We start from the raw sequence: 18,754 nt of genomic DNA, 5'->3' as shown, positions 1-18,754 counted from the left end.
GATGGGCAAATAATAAAATCTTTTCATTAATTCATATTTTTACAAGGTTCTTAACTATCATATATGTACCAACAGCAAAAACTATGATCTCTTCTCCCTTAAAAAATTCCTTGTGGTAGTTTTATACAGAATCAAAACCATTCCCCAAATTACAGAAGGAAAGGGTTTGGCGGATGATGAACCACTGGTGTCTTCGACATGGTCACATTCCCTGTCAGAACATTTGGTGCCACTGTATCCTCCACAACAACAGGGTTTACCTGCATAACTCTCTCCGGTACGACTTTATCGCCGTCAACCTTAGCCAGCACCTCAAAATGCATCCTCACCGTCTCAGGCTTAGTCCTCCACTCGGGAAAACCTTCCAAGCTGATTCCATCTCCTTCCTTTATCTTTTTCTCTGCCTGAAAGCCTATCTTCACAAATGTCTGAGCAGAAACATCAGCCTTCAACAACTTGAATGAACCCTTCTTGTGAGCCTTAGGACCTAACACAGAAGACAACAATTTCTCAAAACCCAACAAGTTTGCATTTGATCCATTAAGGGAAGCAAGAGGCCATAGTGTAGCAAACTGAGTCGGAGTCAACAGCGTTGGGGCTTCCTCCTGGATATCGACAGTTGACAGGGCTTCAACTGCTTTGGTGTTTGCCGGGGATGATAATTCGACAAGACCTGGTGCTAGACGTTTGAGCTTCAACCTGTTATTCGAAGAGGTTGAGGAAGGAGAAGCAAGCGATGTAGGACCAACAATGCGGAGTGAGAGAAGGGGAGCACCCTGGGTACGAGAAGTGTGGCGGAGCTGGTCAGCCAAGGCCAGAAGGCCAGAAGCAAATCCATTCTGTGATTGGTTCAAGGGCAGAGGTAAATCAAGGGGATGGCGAAGACTAACTGATCTTGCACCTTTGACAGTAACGACTGCACCGTCGGCCAAAATCACCTTCTTCAATACACCAGCTTCCACATCATGCTGCAAAATGAAATCAACATCTTTGTCAGGGATTGGAAAACAAATCACTTTCCCATAAAATGATTCTAAGCTTTCCTATGAATTTTTTTATCGGGCCAGCTTGTTTAGGCTAAAAAAGTGATTCTAAGCTATTGAAAAAGGTGATTTTTTTTAACGTAAAAAATAGCTTCTAATAAAAAATAGTTTCTTCTAACAACTATGCAAATGGCAGAAAATGATTTCTTATTTAAAAAACACGAAATCAACCAACCCCCAAAAAATGCTTATATAAGTGATTCTACAAAACTAGCTTTCAAAAAAATTTAAAGCTGAAATAATATAGCTTCTAAAAAACCTGAACTTTGCAGCTTTCTTTATATAGAAACACAACCATAGAAATGTGCAAGTATCAAACGTCATATATTTATCAAAATAATAACTTTTCATGTCAGAAAAGCATAAACAAGCATGCCCCAAATAACTCATAAGGTTCCATAGCAACTCCCTATCACAATTCACAACACTACAATTTATAATTCATAAAACGACAAAAATAGAATCATAAACATGAAGAAAAAAAGAGTTAGAATTGAAATTTCAAATAATAGAAAGGGGTAAAACATACAGGGAGAGAGAGCCTGATATGATCAGCATCTTGAATCCAAAGTTCCATTGGTCCAGCCAATTGAAATGGAGCCAAAACCGGTAACTTTTCACTTTTCTGAACCAAACCGTATTTCTCTGAACCCGGTTCAACATCATTATCATCATCATGATGAACCCTAAATATAGGAAGATCCACGTAATCCCACCGATTCACATCTTCAAGAAGCTTAAACGGAATCACTTTCTTATCAATTTCAACGTCGAATTCGTATTGTACGGAATGCCCAACCTCTGCTTCTCTAGGATCCAAACCCGTTACTTTGAAATCATCCGCATTGAATCCTAACCCTTTCACAATCGATTCCTTCAAATCAGAAATTGCTTTCGAGTCATGGTTGTGAGAAACCAGAGCGGTGGCGATTGAAGAATGAAGAAGAAAAAGAACAAGGATCAGAATCGATGACGTCATCATCATTGTTTTTCATGAATTGATTTTGCAACGTTGTTGTTGTTGCTGCTTTTATTGTGTTATTAGGGTTGGGGTTAAATATGGAAAAGAAAGTGGTAGATGATTCTAGTGGTGATGACGTGGACCAATGAGGGGTGAGGAAGTTATTTGAGGAGGAATGTGATTGGATGAGAATTCGTGGAGGCATGTGCTTAATTCAAATTATGATAATAATAATAATAATAATAAGGTGCTTGAATTTAGGTTTAACTCCTTTTATCTCGCCTTAATAACCTCAAATTTATGGTCACTCAACAAATTTTGGAAATCTAAACATTCCAAATTATTCAAGGATAATGACTTAGAATATGACTAATAATAATGAATGTTGTGAGATACTAGTCGGATGTCAAATTGGATAAATATAATTAATAATTATATTTTGTATTAAGTTTATATAATTAATAACTATATTAAAGTAACATATATTTACCTTTTTTGGATCGAAGTAAAATAAAATATTATAATAATATTTCAATTTTTTAAATTTGAGGTGAACCATCTAGTTTACTTCTCAAGTAAATCTGGTTTAACACGATCAAATTAGAATTCATCTAATCAAAAGTAGTTCAACTCTTATTCAATTAAGATCGCAAACTAAAATCATTTTTGAGTTTAGTCAGTAATTGAATCAGTCGAATCGTCTAGTTATTACAACACTCATGATGATATATATACTCCTACTCACTATTATAAAATGAAATTGTACACCAATTGTTAATAAATAAACCACTCTATCAAATTATCTTATAAATCATTTTTTGACTCTAGAAGAGTGACACTTATTATAAAAATGACAATTACACATTCTAAAAGATATTTGTTCTTTATAAGATATAAATATCATTAATTATACCAAATATATATAATTAAATAGAGTACTATACGAACCTATAAATTACTTATCAAATATGGATATGTTATCCTCAACAAATAGAGATCATCTATTATTATTTATACTATATTATTAGTTGGTTTAATTTAATTAAATAGAAACGAATAAAATGTTAGCTCTATTACCAAACACGATGAAGAGTGTGATTGAACACGTGTGGTTGAGCAATTTGTGATGCAGGTGGAACCAATGATATGACGCCACCTCAGCAGTCAAAGAGTAATGAATGAAACATGAGAGGATGTGAATGAACAGAACAACTAAGGTTAGTTGCATGATTCTATCACCTAAGTGTAACATTGAACATAGACACAATCTCTCTCTCTCTCTCTCTCTCTCTCTCTCTCTCTCACACTCTCTCTCTCTCACTCATCATCATCCATGGCCGCCACCAGAGCAATAGCCATAGCCACCAACTCAACATGTTCCTCTTTTCTCACCAATCACATCCACAAACCTTTTCTTCTTCCTCGTACTACCTTTTCCAACAACAACCTTAAACTCTGTTCTTCCTCTTCATCTAAGACTAAGACCAGGTCCTACACTTGCAGGGCTATCTATAACCCACAACTTTTGGTCAAGGAAGATGGTCAACCCGAAACTCTTGATTACAGAGTTTTCTTCCATGACCAATCTGGCAAAAAGGTACCTTTTTCAGTGGGTTTTGCTTCTAATCAGTGATTAATGTGATGTTGGGTCTTCAAAGTTTATAACTTTTTTTCATTCTTTTATGTATGTATCTCACAGAGCACAGATTGGTTAATTGAAAATGTAGGGGGTGTAGAAAATAGATTCTGTAGTTTTCTTAGAGCTTGATTGAAAAGTTAGGGGTTTGTTAAGAAAATTAAAAATTGTTTTTTTAATCTGGCATGAATTGTTTTGGTTTTTTCAGTATTGTGTTTATGTATTTTGCTTAGAATCAGAAACTTTTGATGTTGGGTCTTTCTGCATCATTCAACTGTGAAATGAACTTAAATTTATCATTCAGTTAGACTTGCTTAGGAACTGTGGAATTGCCTAAGAAGACTACAAGATGTATATGCAACAAGAGAACGAACAATGAAAGTAGTGTTTTGTGAATGAGTTCCTTCTATTGTGCTGCTCATGACAATAGAGACCTGTACAGTTCTACTCACTAAAAATAATTTGTAAACTATGCAGGTTTCTCCCTGGCATGATGTTCCGTTGCAGTTAGGTGATGGTGTTTTCAACTTTATCGTCGAAATACCGAAAGAATCGAGTGCTAAGATGGAGGTTGCCACTGATGAGCCCTTCACTCCTATAAAACAAGACATAAAAAAGGGGAAGCTTCGTTTTTATCCGTGAGATACAAACTTAAAGCTCCTATAGTTCCCTTTTTGTTGCATTGTTTATCTTTGGCTGTGCACTTTTAACATAAAACTCCTTCGCTAATCCATCCATGATTTTATCTTTATCAAGGAAACATTGGCAATGTAAATGTCCTGAAGTATACATTCTTTACTGATGTCTATTCATAGCCATAAATCTACCTGTGAGCTTCAAGATACATTGCTGGATTTTTTATGATTTCACTTCTTATCATGATATCATCTTCATGTTATTGTATCTATAATAATTGTAGCACTTTGCACGTCTCATTCATCAGGCATTTAAATTCTTATGGCATTCTTTTGAATCTTATGCTTTGTTAATGTAGCTAAATAGATTCAGTTCCATATTTACCTTTTGTCGGTAAGTAAGTCTCACAATGTATGTCTCATTTTCTTAAGCATGGTCTAAAAACTTGTTGGGTTACTCCTTTCATTTTCAATTGGTTTTGAGATAAAACCTTAAGAACCCTATCCTGAAACATATATTTTGATGCTCTCCAGCTATAACATACATTGGAACTATGGCTTGCTTCCACAAACATGGGAAGACCCATCTTCTGCTAACTCTGAAGTTGAAGGAGCATTCGGAGATAATGATCCAGGTATCCATAACTGTGGAGTGTGGACTCCAAACTCTTCGATAATATTTTCATAAGTACCACTGCAAGAAAATGTGCTTAAAGTTCTTGTTTATCTGCAGTTGATGTGGTTGAGATTGGTGAAACCCGTAGGAAAATAGGCGATGTTCTCAAGATCAAACCATTGGCTGCATTAGCCATGATTGATGAAGGAGAACTTGATTGGAAAATAGTTGCAATTTCATTAGATGATCCAAAGGCTTCACTTGTGAACGACATTGATGATGTAGAGAAGCATTTTCCTGTAAGCTCTATTACCTATATAACTGATGATTTATTTTCAAAGTCTCCCCTCTGCCATCTATTTATTTACAATAATGTTGAGCAAGTTGACTACTATGTTGAATAGCTAGGGTGACTTTGAAGTTTCTGATCTACTTGGATTTGTCGATTTATTTATCGGTACTGCGAAATTGGTTAAGAAGACAAGTTTTCGTCAATACATAGATACATTATTGTGTGAAAAGTGTCGATCAGATTAGGAGGACAATATATTATTGTGTTGTAATCTTTGGATGTCTCCGCTCTCCAGGGAACACTAACTGCAATCAGGGACTGGTTCAGAGACTACAAAATACCTGATGGAAAGCCTGCTAATAGATTTGGCCTTGGAAACCAAGCAGCAGATAAGGTATTTTTTCTGCTTGAATCTCCTAATGGAAGTATACCGAGGACTTCTTTATTCTGTTTTTGAACTTTGAGTCTAACAGTTTACACGAACTTTCAAAAGAGTTGGTTTTGGCTGTTATGGTTACTGAAAAAAGTGTCTATATGGTTGTATTTCGTTTCGGTTAGAATTGTTCTTCTAGTAGAAGGTTGTTTGGTTTCTGATAGGATTTTGAGCACATTCTTCGGAATGTGATGCTAAGGAATCATAGTCTTGCCTAAAAGGTCGGAATCCAACTTTTCTCCTCCCTCCACAAGTAAGATGCCTAGGAATGTATAAAACAATCCATTAACCAAACACTACCTAAGGGTCAGGGAAGTAGGAAGGTGGTTTAGGATTACTACTGATATAACCTATTCATCTTTGTTGAATTGTGCATGATTTCTAAGTTAGTGGCCGAAAATTTCCATAAGTAATAAAATAGTAATGACTAATGAGAAAGATAAAAGCTACGCATTTATCTAATGCAGTATTTTCATTATCAGTGTTATGATCAGAGAGGCATCATTTTGTCTTGTCTCTTAACTTTTTATACTCGCATATGGTTTGCAGGATTATGCGCTTAAGGTCATTAAAGAGACCAATGAGTCATGGAATAAACTCGTTAAGAGATCAGTTCCTGCAGGGGAGCTATCACTTGCATAAATGCATGTGGTCGTCGTCAGCTACTGATTCCGGTGCTTGCATTTACAGTTCTATTTACGACATAGCAAACTCTTGTGTTGAGTCCTTTTGGCTAGGTGTTAGTACAATATATCATTGCTTCAGGTTGTATTTGTTTGACATCAATGTCCTTTTCGGCTAGGTGTTAGTACAATATATCATTGCTTTTGTATTCTGATTTTATTTCAACAACTCATTCTTTTTTCATTCTGATGAGATAATTTCAGATGGTTCCTGAATTAAGAGTAAAACTATAACCTTGTAGGACTCAAACTGAAGCATTAATAGGCAACTATTAGTTAAATCTACAAGCACAATATTGACATCCTCCATTTAAATTATCAAACCAATCAGCATGGCAACAATGCAATATAACTCAAGTAAAGGGTTGCATAATTTCATGTCGAATGTACATTACAATCTATTAAGTTAACTCTGCAATTTAACTACTCACGTTGTATTCACGAGAAGTTTAAATTTCGGATAGTTCTGCTTTGAATTTTATCTACTCACCTCGAGTCCCCCACACACAATCTATTTGAATGACTATTTACCTTTAAACTGATCGAAATCAAACGACAAACCCAATACAAATCTAGCTTGAGAGTAATGTCATCTCAGCGCCATCGGAGCAGCTACCAAACTGTATATGGTTATACGTGCACGCCTTTTACTTGTATAGCTAAGAAGCCAAAACACAACTGATGGTGCTATTCAACACACACATGTACATGACAATATGTTAGTGTGGACTTGGTCTTGCTCCATATTCTCATAAAATGCATCCTCTCAGAGAAAAAAAGTTAACCTGAACTACACATCAATCAGTCACAAGCTTGGAAAAAGAAAGTAGTGTCATGTAGCAGACATTATCAGGAAAGAAGCATCAATCTCAGAAGGAAGTCCTTTTTGATGAATTAATTTGCATTAACTAAAAGCAAATAGATACTTATACAAACAATACTTTACCAAAAAAATAAAGGTATTTACACTGCAATGACTCAATGATGTGCAAAATAAATGGTGCTTGGAAAGGCATAAAAAGAAATAGGAGAATCAACATTCTTGAGATTGAGCAAGAGATTCTGGTGTTTCTCCAGTCTTCTCTTGAAGCAACGGCGTGGCGCTGGACCTTTCAATGGTTGATACTTGGTGCTCACTTTCTTCATTAAATCTATCCACACTACGCAAAAATATTCCTGACATAATACATATGAAACACATCAACTATGTTCAGAAAACTTTTCAATCTTTTCCATGGACTAGACAATATGAATATACAAACTTAAATACTTTATCTTCAAGATAAGATAATTTTTATAAGGCCAAGTAACATCTGTCATAGATATTTTGTTTAATTTTCGGGGTTCGACATGAACTCTAGCATGATTAATGATATTCATGTCCAGCAATGCTACCTTTCCCCCTGAGAGATGAAATGGCAACCACAGTGTAAATTTAAGTCCCTCAAAGATCCCGGAAATTACGGTGACATTTTAAAACTTGCAGGGGACTTAATTGGTGCAATTTTTCTTTGGCAGACCAGTTTGATGCTTAATTTTTAGGCAGGGGACATGATTTCTAGCATGCCTATGATATTCATCTCCAGAAATGCCATTTTTATCTATCAAACACCATTGATCTCACAATGGTGATAATTAACATGATGACTTACCAATAAACCATATTCCAGCTGCTGGAAAAAGTATAGCTGTTAGAATCAAAGTGGTCATTCTCCAGTTGTTAATGTTATCCTGCATTAACATTATGCTTCAAATAAAAACTATGTATTATACCACAAATCTCCCTAAATATTCTATCAACTCATCCAAACCCCATGACCAAAAACAAAATGTAGTTTCAACTTTTGATTAAATGCATGCGCATTTCTTATTGTAAGCATTTGTCATTTGGCTTGATAACTAATTTTTGCTGTTATATGCACCTGATTTTGCAGTACATACTTATTTTCGTCGATTGCTCTCATGAGCATGTATAGCCAACTTGGGCTACAATTTGTGGAAAACTAACAATTTCCACTAAGGTTATCAAAATCAATGACTTAAAAATACAGAAAGTGTTCAGCACTTAAGTTCAAAAGAATAGCCGAGACCTAAATTTCCCGGAAGGTACATTGCTCAACAAATTCCGGTTACCAAGATGAATTTTTATTATTATAAAAGGCTGACCTGGAGAATTCCAACAAGAGGTGAGGAAGGTACGTCTCCGAAGATATGAATAGCAACAGTAGACATAGCCATAGATAGTGGCCTCAAACTTGGTTCAACACAATGGAGACAAACATAATTCACAGGACCCTGACAAGAAAATCAGAAGTATGTAGATAATAAGTTGAGTTCTGACTTCTAATCAGGTTTACAAAATGGTTTCGAAGAGCACGACGAGATATTCCTCGCATCGAAAATACCTGTGTGGCGAAAACAAGAAGTTCACCAATAGAGAAAAGCACAAGGAAGCCATACATGCTTTTGAATAAGAAGGCACCAAAGCAAAATGCCCCACCAATAAATGTTGCAACTGAGAGAAGCTGCAAATGAATTCAGAGTGTTCAGTAGGGAAGAGCAATGGAAAGTAAACAATGTGCTTGGTGAAACTAACTAGGCATGACTATTTATATAGGGATCACAAAACTAGTCAGCGAGCATGGTTTACCAGTTCCATCAACTAGCCAATTAAATCAACTGAATCAATGTATGTCTACACTTTAAGTGGCTCTATTCGATATTGCGAGGCCAATCTAGATTCTCTGAATTCGAATACCAAATTACCAACCTTAAATGCATTTGATAAAGTGTTTGTCATGAAGTCCAAAACAAAGCCTCCAACTAATGTGCCTACTATTCCACACACAATTGTAATTCCTCCAAATACCAAATCTGCATTGGTCTGTCAAAGTAAACACGCTTAAGATTACAACAAACTTGCAAGGTATATGAGAAAAAGGAGCAACTATGTTCGTAAAATCATATGCAAAGGTTCATTGAATGAAGCAAAATCTCACCATATGATATATATTATAGCCAACTTTCGGCCCCCAATATGAGTAAGCACCTAGAACAAAGGTGTATGCTATGTAACCTACAAATAGATAATCAGTTAATGGAATTAAAATAGAGACATGCGAAAACAATACGACTGCTGAAAAAAAAGTAAACTATCCAAATAGCATCTTCTTACATGAATTTAACAACAAAAAGGGCGAGCGGCCCAATGCATGAGGCTTCTACCTAGTGGGGCTGAGGAGGGTAGATGTATGTAGCCTTACTCTCACAAATGAAGAGGTTTTTCCGGGATTTGAACTTAGAACCTCTAGGCCGCAAGGCAAACAACCTTATCCCATCAAGGCTTACCCTATATGAATGTAACAACAAAATAAAGTAAATCTGATGAAAGCGGTCGATGCATACAGTATATCCGTGAGAGGAAAAGGTACCTAGAACATTGACAACATAAATCTTATTAAGCAAAAGCGCTGTCATGTCGTTCTTAAATCTTGAGAACTGATCAAATATTTTTGTTCCAGATTTTGACCTAAAATAAGATAAGAGTCAATCAAATGGAATTTTGAATACATCAGCCACTAGATAATGATGTCAGGCAGTTAAAGACACGGTAACTCAATAATGTACAAATAGCTATTTCAGACGGTAAGTGTCCTCACCTGAAATGGCCATTTGAGCTTTGATCTATGAACTCTGCCAAGGCCATTGACTCATCTTTGCCATTTGAAGCCGCCATATGATTGCATTAAACACATGAATTTTATGAAGTTTAATAAAGTTTCTTGATTTTTTTACAGAATCTCCATTAGCATAATTTGTATCTATACAATTGTCTATACTCTATAGTTTGCACTGAAAGTTGTTCTTAATCATGAGAGTTAATCTAAGGTAATGGTACTACGCGGAAAAAGTGATATCTTGTGTATAAATAATTCATGACTCATAATATACCTTGAACTCCTGACACAACTGTCTCAGGCACCAGTGTCTTTTCCGAATTAGCAGGAACGAAACCTGGACCCAAAAGTAGTTTACAGATTGAAAAAATAAAAGTGGTTTACAAGAAATCGATGCAAGACAAATGTGCACCTTTCAACTGCAAAGGCTTCATAAAAAATCCAAAAATAGCAAATGGAAGCATCAATATAGACTCTATCCAGAATGCATAACGCCAACCAAAATAACTTCCAACCTGTTTATAAACAGCGAAAGATCAAAATCGATTCGGGCAATTTAAAAATAAGTGAAAGCAATGTTAATTTTTACAGAAGATTTTCTTTTGTTGAAAGGCCAATGTTATGTTTGTATTCCAAATTAGTTATATACTTACTCTCACTTCCTTATTTTATGAACCTGCCTTGTTAAAATTATTTTTCTGCATGTATAACAGTTTTTAAGTTCATTCTACTTTTCACTCGATTTTCAAAATTTAGAAGAACTATGTTATCATCCTATGTTCCGAATCAAGTTATGTCCTTCCTCCACACCTGCACAGAAGGTGTTACTACTAGTATGTAAAAGATGTACGAAAAGTTGAAACGAATAAAAACTTACCAATCCACCGTAGACATAGCCAAGTGCGTATCCAGTAGGTATACACATGTAAAATATTGAAAGCCACGCCGTTTTCTGATAAATACACTAGACTATGAGACGGCTTTCCAGAAGAAAAAACAAGCAATTATACTGACAAATGATGTTCCAATTACCAAGAAGTAATATACAGTACTAGCTCTAAATTCTTAAAAACAGTGGAAACAATGTATCATTTCTTTTCGGCTATGTAGTCAATGCCTAAGGTTGCTTAGGTTCATGACACTGAGTGTGTTTGGTAACACTATAATGGAGCTAATAAGCTAGTCAACTAGCTTATTTGACGAAAAATAAGTTACTTGTTGGTGCTTGGCAGAAAGGTTTATTTCAATAAGTTATGAGCTTATAAGGTGTGGGCGTATTTCATTCTACATCTACTAGCTAATCTTACCGAACAATTTTGATTCAAACAGCTAGGTTATGAGTTCTCAACTTTAAGCTCCTTACTTATAAGCTTTCAACTAGCTTAAAAGCTTATTGCTAGCTTAAAAGCTTTCAAATAGAGCTTGAGAATATAAAGGTCTTTTAGATGATGATGGTTTTGCACTAAAAGAACAACCGAGAAAAACCACTGGCAACTTTAAGGATTAAAACAATTATTTCTTCGATATATTAATAACAAGTATACCGATGGCTTGACATTGATCTTAACACACAATAGTATTCAAATTTGAAAGCAGAAGATACTTCTGTGGGAAAGAAACAAACCTGAGAAACCGGGGCATTGTCATCAATGAAAGGTGCTGCGAGACTTATAAATGAAGCCTCGCCAACACCAACCAGCCTATAGAGAATAACAAAAGCATAAGGAAGGATAAACCAATTCTTCTTACATTCTGTACTATCATGTAACAAGACAAAACCGAAATTGCATAACTTGAAAAATAAGGTAACTAGGCCACTTACATGCGACAGACTGAAATCGACCAGAAATTGAAAGAAAGACCACAACATAAGGTTGCAACTGTCCAAACTGACAATCCAACACCTATAAGTCTAAATGGATTTACACTGCAAAATATAAGAATTGCGTAAGGACTAATATGTAAAATTTATCAGTGGTGGTTTAAAAGCTTGTGTTCATCTTTAGAAGTTTCATTCATTTATGAAGCATCTTATGAAACCTTAATCGGTTGAATAATTAAGCTAATTGAAGCATAATATGGAGAATATGTTTCAACTATTGCAATAGAAAGAGTCATTACCTTTTTGCAAGAGAGGCAAATATCGGAGAAGCCACGAGAAGTCCAACCATAAAAGCAGATGATAAAATGCCATCCTCAAAATTGTTCAAGTTAAAATCACCCCTGCACACAAAATTGCTAAGTTGACAAAAACTACTAAATTGCTAAATATTTACTTTAGCATATTACAGTATTAACATCATTCATGGCATTTAACATGAGGAAAAACCCATACAGACAACACGAAATCACGAACAATTACTATGCAGAGTGCAGACTGTAAATTAAATTATAAGACTTGGTTAGTGTTGCTTCTTGTGCCATTTTGACAAGCATGCATAACAATAGGACAGAACCTAGGTTTTAAACAAAGCAACATGCCATCTTCTTTCTCCCCTTATAACAATAATTTAAGGATATCTTCTGTCATCGCTTTTTTAATTTCGGAATGTTTCATTATGTATTCCTTTTTAAAGTTAAACCGCATTTCGAAGACATGACACCATTCTCTATTCCTGATTTCTTGTTCCGAAGAGGAAGGGGGAATGAAAAACCAAATATTCGAGTTTGATTGAATGCTCAAACATTATTAATTATTCAAAAACCATTCAGAGACACATACTTAATGAAAATTAAATGGCAAAGGGTTAAAGAAGTGATCTTAACTGTATTCCTGTACCCGAAGTGCAGATTCCGGCTTTCGAACAAGTTCCCTTACTTCCATTCACACCATTGCTCGCAATTGCTCCTCGGTCCAAATAGTTCAACATGTTAATCATACAAAATATACCAAGCAGCCTTCAAAACAACATAAAATACATTACTAGAATAACAACAATCAGGGGGAAAAGAAAAACTGAACCAAAAATACTCAAAACACTTAATAAGACCAAAACAAAAATTCAACAAGACCCAGAATTACTTAGGAAATTTCTCCACACACCCATATGATGAAAAATAAAAAAGATAGAAAATTTCCTTCTTCTACTAACCCCCATCAAGGATCTAGCCATATAGGAACAAAACCAAGAAGTAAATTACCTCTTTGGTGTAAACCATGAAGTTGTGGGAATCATAGTGGAAATTGATATGTGTGGTGGCTCCATAGAGAGAGAATGCATGAAAAACTCTAAGGAAGCCTTTGACTTAACTTCTTCAGATTCAGAGTGTTGTTGAGCCATCCCAATATTAATAATATAGCATATGCTTTGAACATTGGTTCTAGTACATGCTTGATTCCCTTAAGTAAGGTTTCGGGTTCGAGTCCTGTAGATAGAAAAAACACCGATGAAGAGAATTAGCCTCATATAATTGTAAATGTTCTCAACTCAAACAGAAAATTAAAATGAAATTTTGTTGAATGGGTAATTAAGTTAAGTTAGTTGAGTTTTGGAGGATGAGTTATTGATATTCATTCAGCTCAAGTTATGTCTGCTTTTTCTCTTTCTTACTTTTTACCAAACAGTGAAAGTATTCTTTGTCTGTGTGTTGAAGTTCCCACTTTTTAGGAATGAATTTGCCACCTTGTGATCCTCATTCCTTGTCTCATTTTCTTTGATTTCATTTTCATATCAAAGTCAAAATTTAAAAGGTGTAAAATTGTCATGGCAATAAATATGAAAAAAGGAGAAAAAATTATCAACATCATGAATGACAAAAATGTTTGGAGACTTTATTCAAATGTACTATTTTTTTAACGTACATTATAATATATATGAAACTATTTTATCCCTTAATAATAAATATTTACTTTTTTCCCCTTAAAATATCCAACACAAAGAGTATAGAACAAAAAAATCAAAGGTAACTATCAAAACTAAGGTGTGAACTGGTTTGGGTGGGTATCATATAACCAATCAAAATTGATGGAGTTGAATCAATATCATTTTGACATTAAAAATCAACTCAACCACTTTTGATTAGGTTGGGTAAGTCTATTAGTTGTAATGTCCAAACATATAAAAGAAATATACAATACAATAAAATAGATGTTTAATTTTCAAAATTAAATTACAAATTGCTATAATTCTAACATTATTAAAGGAATATCTTAATATTTTGGTATAATAATAAGGAAATAATATATTTTGGCCTTTTGGATGTGTGATTATCCCTATGGAGAAGAGTCTAATATTTCTTTTATTCATAATCTTGCTCTTCTTCTGTCTTTTTTGTTTGTTTAACCAATGATATATTTTTATCCTATGATTAAGAAATTAATCTCTTTCGAAGTGTGTAGTTGTCTCTTCCAATAAGTGTCGTTTTAAGAATCGAACATTTGACTTTTTGGCCTATCTGAGAATCCAATAAGACTTCGCACCATAAACTTATAAGTTTCTTCTTGTACAAGTTATATGGCAATGCCAGCCAAAAAAGTTAAGTTAGCAAGCACAAATTATGCATGATATGGAAATATAGTTCTAAAAATAAAAACATTAGTTTCATTGATACATGTTGGAGATAAGTGAATATGTTAACTTTAAGTGCATCCGTGTAGCATTTTTTTCTTCACCCATCAATTTTTAAGACCCTAAAAAATCATTTATTACTTTTTTATTATTTTTAACATGTCGATGCTCAATATACACTTGGTAATTAATAATGTATTAGTCTAGTGATGTAAGATTATGCTCAATCATCAGAACGATAAGATTTCGATTTCTGTGAGCAACACTCAAGATGGACATGCCTGAACAAATTAATCACATTAGTAAGTTTAATGAGATGAACATGGTAACTAATGATGCATAAAATGAACTAAAAGTCACAAGAATATAGTAAATGACTAAAATGACAAAGAGTAATTGGACTAAAGTGTAATTAAGCAAACAAAACGAGAAAGCATTTCCATTTCGTCTGAATTGTAATTAAGGAAAAGCTGAGGGGCGAATGAGAAATTAACAAAAATGAAGAAGCCGAAATAATATATAGAAGAGGGTTTTAGGGTTTAAGCTTTGTACTTGGCAACTTGAACTCTGCAACACTCATTTTTTCATCGCTGAATTTCGATCACCATTGTTGTTTATCATGTGGACTTTACGTCGTGCTTCGCTTCGTCTCAGGTAACTAACCATCTTTCTATTCAATTCCTATTTTTATTTATTTATCTCTGTATGATATGCACAATATTTAATTTCATTGATTTCTTTTTCCGAATGGCGTTTATATGTTTCTTTTTGTTGTTTTATTGATAATGTGTACAATCTAGAGAAACTGTTTGTTTTGTTCTTGTTTCAAGCTTTGGTCAGGATTGCGTAAACTGCCTAATCAAACACTTGTTACAGTTTTTTCTTCATATAAGCTAAAGAAAAAGTTTATGATTGGGTAAACAGCTTAATTAGCACTAATTCACTGAACTGTTTTTTGAAATAAGCTAAAAGTATAGTATGACTGGGTAAAAACCATAATTGAACACTTATTTACTAGACCTTTTTGAAACAAGCTAAAAAAGAGCTTATTTTTCATAAGCTTATTGAAATAAGCCTGAAAATATTTTATATAGGAAGGTCATAACTCATTAGCTATTTTCATAAGTTCTCACAATCTCGAATAAGGTCTGCTAAATGCCACCTTTGTATTTGCTCATACTTTAGCATCCATGGCAGTTTTCACTGACTCTTCTTTGTGAATTGTTTGAAGGGGTCAAGGATTTAGTTTAGGAGCTTCTCGTGCGTCTTTTATCAAAACAATGCCAACAGCTTCCATGGAAGATGAAGCTAGTATCCATGATTCTCATCAAATAACTTTTGGTAGATTTCTTTCAACAGAGACATTTCACAATGCAGGTCATGCTTCCCTGAAACTTACTATGAGCAGACGTGAGCTTTCATCACAAGCTGATGCAAGTAGCTCAAAAGACGATGATGATTTGGAAGGTGGGTTGTCTGAACTGGAGGCACATGAAAATAACAATGAACCTGAATCAGAAATATCGGATGGTGAGGAGGATATTGAGAAACCATATGATGAGCTGGAGCTATCAGATACTGAAACTGACCCAACTCAGAAAAAATCACAGGGTAGAAAGGATGAATCACAACTGTTCAAGGCAATTATGAAAGCTCCAGGCTTGTCTGTCCAGTCTGCTCTGGATAAGTGGGTTGAAGAAGGGAAGGAACTAAGCAAGCTTGAGATCTTACTGGCCTTGAGTTATCTACGGAGGCGTAAAATGTATGGGAGGGCTTTGCAGGTAAATGGATGAAACTTGTATCTGCTTCCAGTGTATACAGTTCAACATTTAAATTATCAGTCTGACAAATTATCTTTCGCTGTTATCGCTTCATATTTGGTTTCTTTTGTTGTTGTACTTTGATAATAATGTTTATCTGAAAATCAACCTGAACCAAATAATGCTGATGTTCAGTGTCATCCAATGCTTGTTTAACCTTCCACCTCCTTCTTCATAGATATCTTGTAATGATTTTCATATATTCTTGAATACAGAGTTTACTAGATTTAGTTTGCCTATATTCTTGATATTAACAATGGAAGTTTCCCCTAAGCGCTTCCTACGGATATTTACTTTTAGTTTTAAGGAGTAATTTTTTCTTAGGATTTGAGTCTGGCTTGTCTGACCAGTCATCTAGTGCTCTTTCAACTTGATTCTGTGCCTTCCTAGTTTCTACCTTTACTAACCATTATTGTTTCTTTTTAAGAAAGGTCATGATGTTGCTCTTCTCCTTTCACCTAGTGCTCTTCATTTCCATTTTAATCCTGACAGTTTATTGGGGAATGTCTACTTGCTTTCTCTTGATTATGACATTTTGTTACATAGTTGTGGATTACACATTAATCTCTAAAAATTCTACGATTCCTTTCTAGCTATCTACACCAAACAAGTTGCAAAGGCTTATAGTTGCATGTAATTTTTCTTCACCAGATAATGCAGCCTTAATGTGAGAGCATTTTTTCAGGAGTTATATTAGATTTATTGTCCTGTAAATATATTATGTATATTAAGGACTATAGTGTATTTTAGTGAATGACTATTAATGCATGATTAGCATGTTTGAGTTTCCATTTTTACAATTTGCTGCTTTTTAGTTATTTTCATGTTATTATTTTTTGTTGGCACTGTAGCTCATGGAGTGGGTAGGGGCAAACAAGAAGCTTGAATTCATGGAGAAGGATTATGCTTCTCAACTTGACTTCATCGCCAAATTGCGTGGCCTCCATAAGGCAGAGAAATACCTCGAGACTATTCCAAAATCTTTTAGAGGGGAGTTAGTATATCGAACTTTACTGGCTAACTGTGTTAGTCAGAACAATTTGATAAAGGCAGAGGAAATATTCAATAAAATGAAGGACTTGCATTTTCCTCTTACCGCATTTGCTTGCAACCAGTTGCTTCTTATGTATAAGAGGACGGACAAGAAGAAAATAGCTGATGTGTTACTGTTGATGGAGAAAGAGAAGGTCAAGCCTTCTCCTTTTACTTATAAAATCTTAATTGATGTAAAGGGACGTTCCAATGATATTACTGGTATGGATCAAATTGTTGAGACAATGAAGGCGGGAGGCGTTGAACCGGACATCCAAACACAGGCAATCCTGGTTAGGCATTACACTTCAGCTGGGCTTAAAGAAAAAGCTGAAGCTGTATTGAAGGAGATGGAAAGTGAAAACTTAAAGGAGAAACGGTGGGTATGTCCAACTTTGCTCCGCACATATGCAAACCTGGGAAAGGCTGATGAAGTCGAGAGAATTTGGAAGGTGTGTGAGTCAAAGCCTCGAATAGAGGACTGCATGGCTGCAGTTGAAGCTTATGGAATGTTAAAGAAAATTGAAGAAGCAGAAGCAGTTTTTGAGATGATGTCAAAGAAATGGAAACTTTCTGCCAAGAATTACTATGTACTCCTAAAGGTTTATGAAAATAATAAGATGTTAGTGAAGGGTAAGGATCTTATAAAGCAAATGGCAGATAGGGGATACCCCATAGGCCCATTGACGTGGGACGCTCTTGTGAAACTTTATGTCCGATCAGGGGAAGTGGGTAAGGCAGACTCTGTTTTGCTTAAGGCAACCCAGCAGAGCAAGATGACCCCAATGTTCACTACTTACATGGCTATTTTGGAGCAGTATGCAAAGAGGGGTGACATCCATAATTCGGAAAAGGTTTTCCATAGAATGAGACAAGCTGGTTACACTTCTCGAATGAGTCAGTTCCAGGCTCTATTACAAGCCTATATAAATGCCAAGCTACCAGCATATGGGTTCAGGGAGAGGATGAAAGCTGATAATCTATTTCCCAATAGATCTTTGGCTAACCAGTTATCTCTAATTGATGCATTTAAGAAAACTGCAATTTCTGATTTGCTTGATTGAGAATGAGCCTGTTTATTATTCTGTAATGGCTGCTTCTAGTATTATTAGCTGTGGTTAGATTTGAATGTTTTGTTTTGTAATGCCATCTATGCTGCAAAAACTTGCTTTTAGGCGCATAATTTAATGCATAAACTCTGGTTTCATGATTTTATTATGTCCATTGGTTTAAATGCAAACATTTACAAAAGGAGGATGCAATCTTTTTCACTGTATAAAAACAAGTTGTACACTAAGCCTAGTATTCTGTTTTTTATACTTTTTTTTTCTTCTTGAGTTGGACGGTGGGTGGGTTAATAATCAAAATGGGGAATTTTTGGTTTCTATGATATTTCTATTCAAAAGTGACATTGAGTT

General features: G+C 34.9%; 4 protein-coding genes across 5 annotated transcripts; 2 read left to right on the top strand and 2 right to left on the bottom strand.

The window, feature by feature from the left end:
* LOC109329434 lies at nucleotides 1–2,058 on the bottom strand. The gene is made up of 2 exons (XM_019563102.1): nucleotides 1,573–2,058; nucleotides 1–968 (listed from the first exon to the last, which is right to left on the bottom strand). The coding sequence occupies exons 1-2, from the start codon at nucleotides 2,026–2,028 to the stop codon at nucleotides 150–152; spliced, it is 1,275 nt and encodes a 424-aa protein (XP_019418647.1). The 5' UTR covers nucleotides 2,029–2,058; the 3' UTR covers nucleotides 1–149.
* Nucleotides 3,228–6,483, top strand: LOC109329439 (soluble inorganic pyrophosphatase 6, chloroplastic-like). The gene is made up of 7 exons (XM_019563110.1): nucleotides 3,228–3,601; nucleotides 4,118–4,278; nucleotides 4,810–4,910; nucleotides 5,009–5,190; nucleotides 5,479–5,577; nucleotides 6,166–6,348; nucleotides 6,381–6,483. Exons 1-6 carry the CDS (start codon nucleotides 3,338–3,340, stop codon nucleotides 6,256–6,258), a joined length of 900 nt encoding a protein of 299 aa, XP_019418655.1. The 5' UTR covers nucleotides 3,228–3,337; the 3' UTR covers nucleotides 6,259–6,348; nucleotides 6,381–6,483.
* On the bottom strand, nucleotides 7,185–13,313 carry LOC109329433 (probable sphingolipid transporter spinster homolog 2). 2 transcript variants are annotated; one of them, XM_019563100.1, is made up of 16 exons: nucleotides 13,118–13,313; nucleotides 12,743–12,874; nucleotides 12,098–12,199; nucleotides 11,799–11,903; nucleotides 11,601–11,676; nucleotides 10,854–10,928; nucleotides 10,389–10,491; nucleotides 10,251–10,313; nucleotides 9,959–10,013; nucleotides 9,731–9,828; nucleotides 9,299–9,375; nucleotides 9,070–9,183; nucleotides 8,705–8,824; nucleotides 8,466–8,594; nucleotides 7,952–8,030; nucleotides 7,185–7,475 (listed from the first exon to the last, which is right to left on the bottom strand). In XM_019563100.1, the coding sequence occupies exons 1-16, from the start codon at nucleotides 13,255–13,257 to the stop codon at nucleotides 7,333–7,335; spliced, it is 1,611 nt and encodes a 536-aa protein (XP_019418645.1). In that variant the 5' UTR covers nucleotides 13,258–13,313; the 3' UTR covers nucleotides 7,185–7,332. The 2 variants fall into 2 exon arrangements, with proteins under 2 accessions (XP_019418645.1, XP_019418646.1); XM_019563101.1 differs by lacking the exon at nucleotides 10,854–10,928.
* On the top strand, nucleotides 14,991–18,655 carry LOC109329432 (pentatricopeptide repeat-containing protein At1g80270, mitochondrial-like). The gene is made up of 3 exons (XM_019563099.1): nucleotides 14,991–15,138; nucleotides 15,716–16,265; nucleotides 17,156–18,655. Exons 1-3 carry the CDS (start codon nucleotides 15,104–15,106, stop codon nucleotides 18,398–18,400), a joined length of 1,830 nt encoding a protein of 609 aa, XP_019418644.1. The 5' UTR covers nucleotides 14,991–15,103; the 3' UTR covers nucleotides 18,401–18,655.

Source organism: Lupinus angustifolius, chromosome LG16 (genome assembly GCF_001865875.1).
Source record: "Lupinus angustifolius cultivar Tanjil chromosome LG16, LupAngTanjil_v1.0, whole genome shotgun sequence".
NCBI classification, from domain to species: Eukaryota; Viridiplantae; Streptophyta; class Magnoliopsida; order Fabales; family Fabaceae; genus Lupinus; species Lupinus angustifolius.
The sequence above is the reverse complement of the archived record's forward strand: the minus strand, read 5'-3'. Positions and strand labels throughout refer to the sequence as shown.

Bases quoted from the DNA above. Each gene is read 5' to 3' on its own strand.
- LOC109329434 (XM_019563102.1), bottom strand. From the start codon at position 2,028: ATGATGATGACGTCATCGATTCTGATCCTTGTTCTTTTTCTTCTTCAT. The intron at 969-1,572 runs GTATGTTTTACC...TTCATTTTGCAG, and splicing joins ATATCAGGCTCTCTCTCCCT to CATGATGTGGAAGCTGGTGT.
- LOC109329439 (XM_019563110.1), top strand. From the start codon at position 3,338: ATGGCCGCCACCAGAGCAATAGCCATAGCCACCAACTCAACATGTTCC. The intron at 3,602-4,117 runs GTACCTTTTTCA...TAAACTATGCAG, and splicing joins ATGACCAATCTGGCAAAAAG to GTTTCTCCCTGGCATGATGT. The intron at 4,911-5,008 runs GTATCCATAACT...GTTTATCTGCAG, and splicing joins ATTCGGAGATAATGATCCAG to TTGATGTGGTTGAGATTGGT.
- LOC109329433 (XM_019563100.1), bottom strand. From the start codon at position 13,257: ATGGCTCAACAACACTCTGAATCTGAAGAAGTTAAGTCAAAGGCTTCC. The intron at 12,200-12,742 runs GTTAAGATCACT...TTTTGTGTGCAG, and splicing joins ACTTCGGGTACAGGAATACA to GGGTGATTTTAACTTGAACA. The intron at 8,595-8,704 runs GTATTTTCGATG...TTTTCTTGTCAG, and splicing joins TTCTTGTTTTCGCCACACAG to GGTCCTGTGAATTATGTTTG.
- LOC109329432 (XM_019563099.1), top strand. From the start codon at position 15,104: ATGTGGACTTTACGTCGTGCTTCGCTTCGTCTCAG. The intron at 15,139-15,715 runs GTAACTAACCAT...AATTGTTTGAAG, and splicing joins CGTGCTTCGCTTCGTCTCAG to GGGTCAAGGATTTAGTTTAG. The intron at 16,266-17,155 runs GTAAATGGATGA...TTGGCACTGTAG, and splicing joins TGTATGGGAGGGCTTTGCAG to CTCATGGAGTGGGTAGGGGC.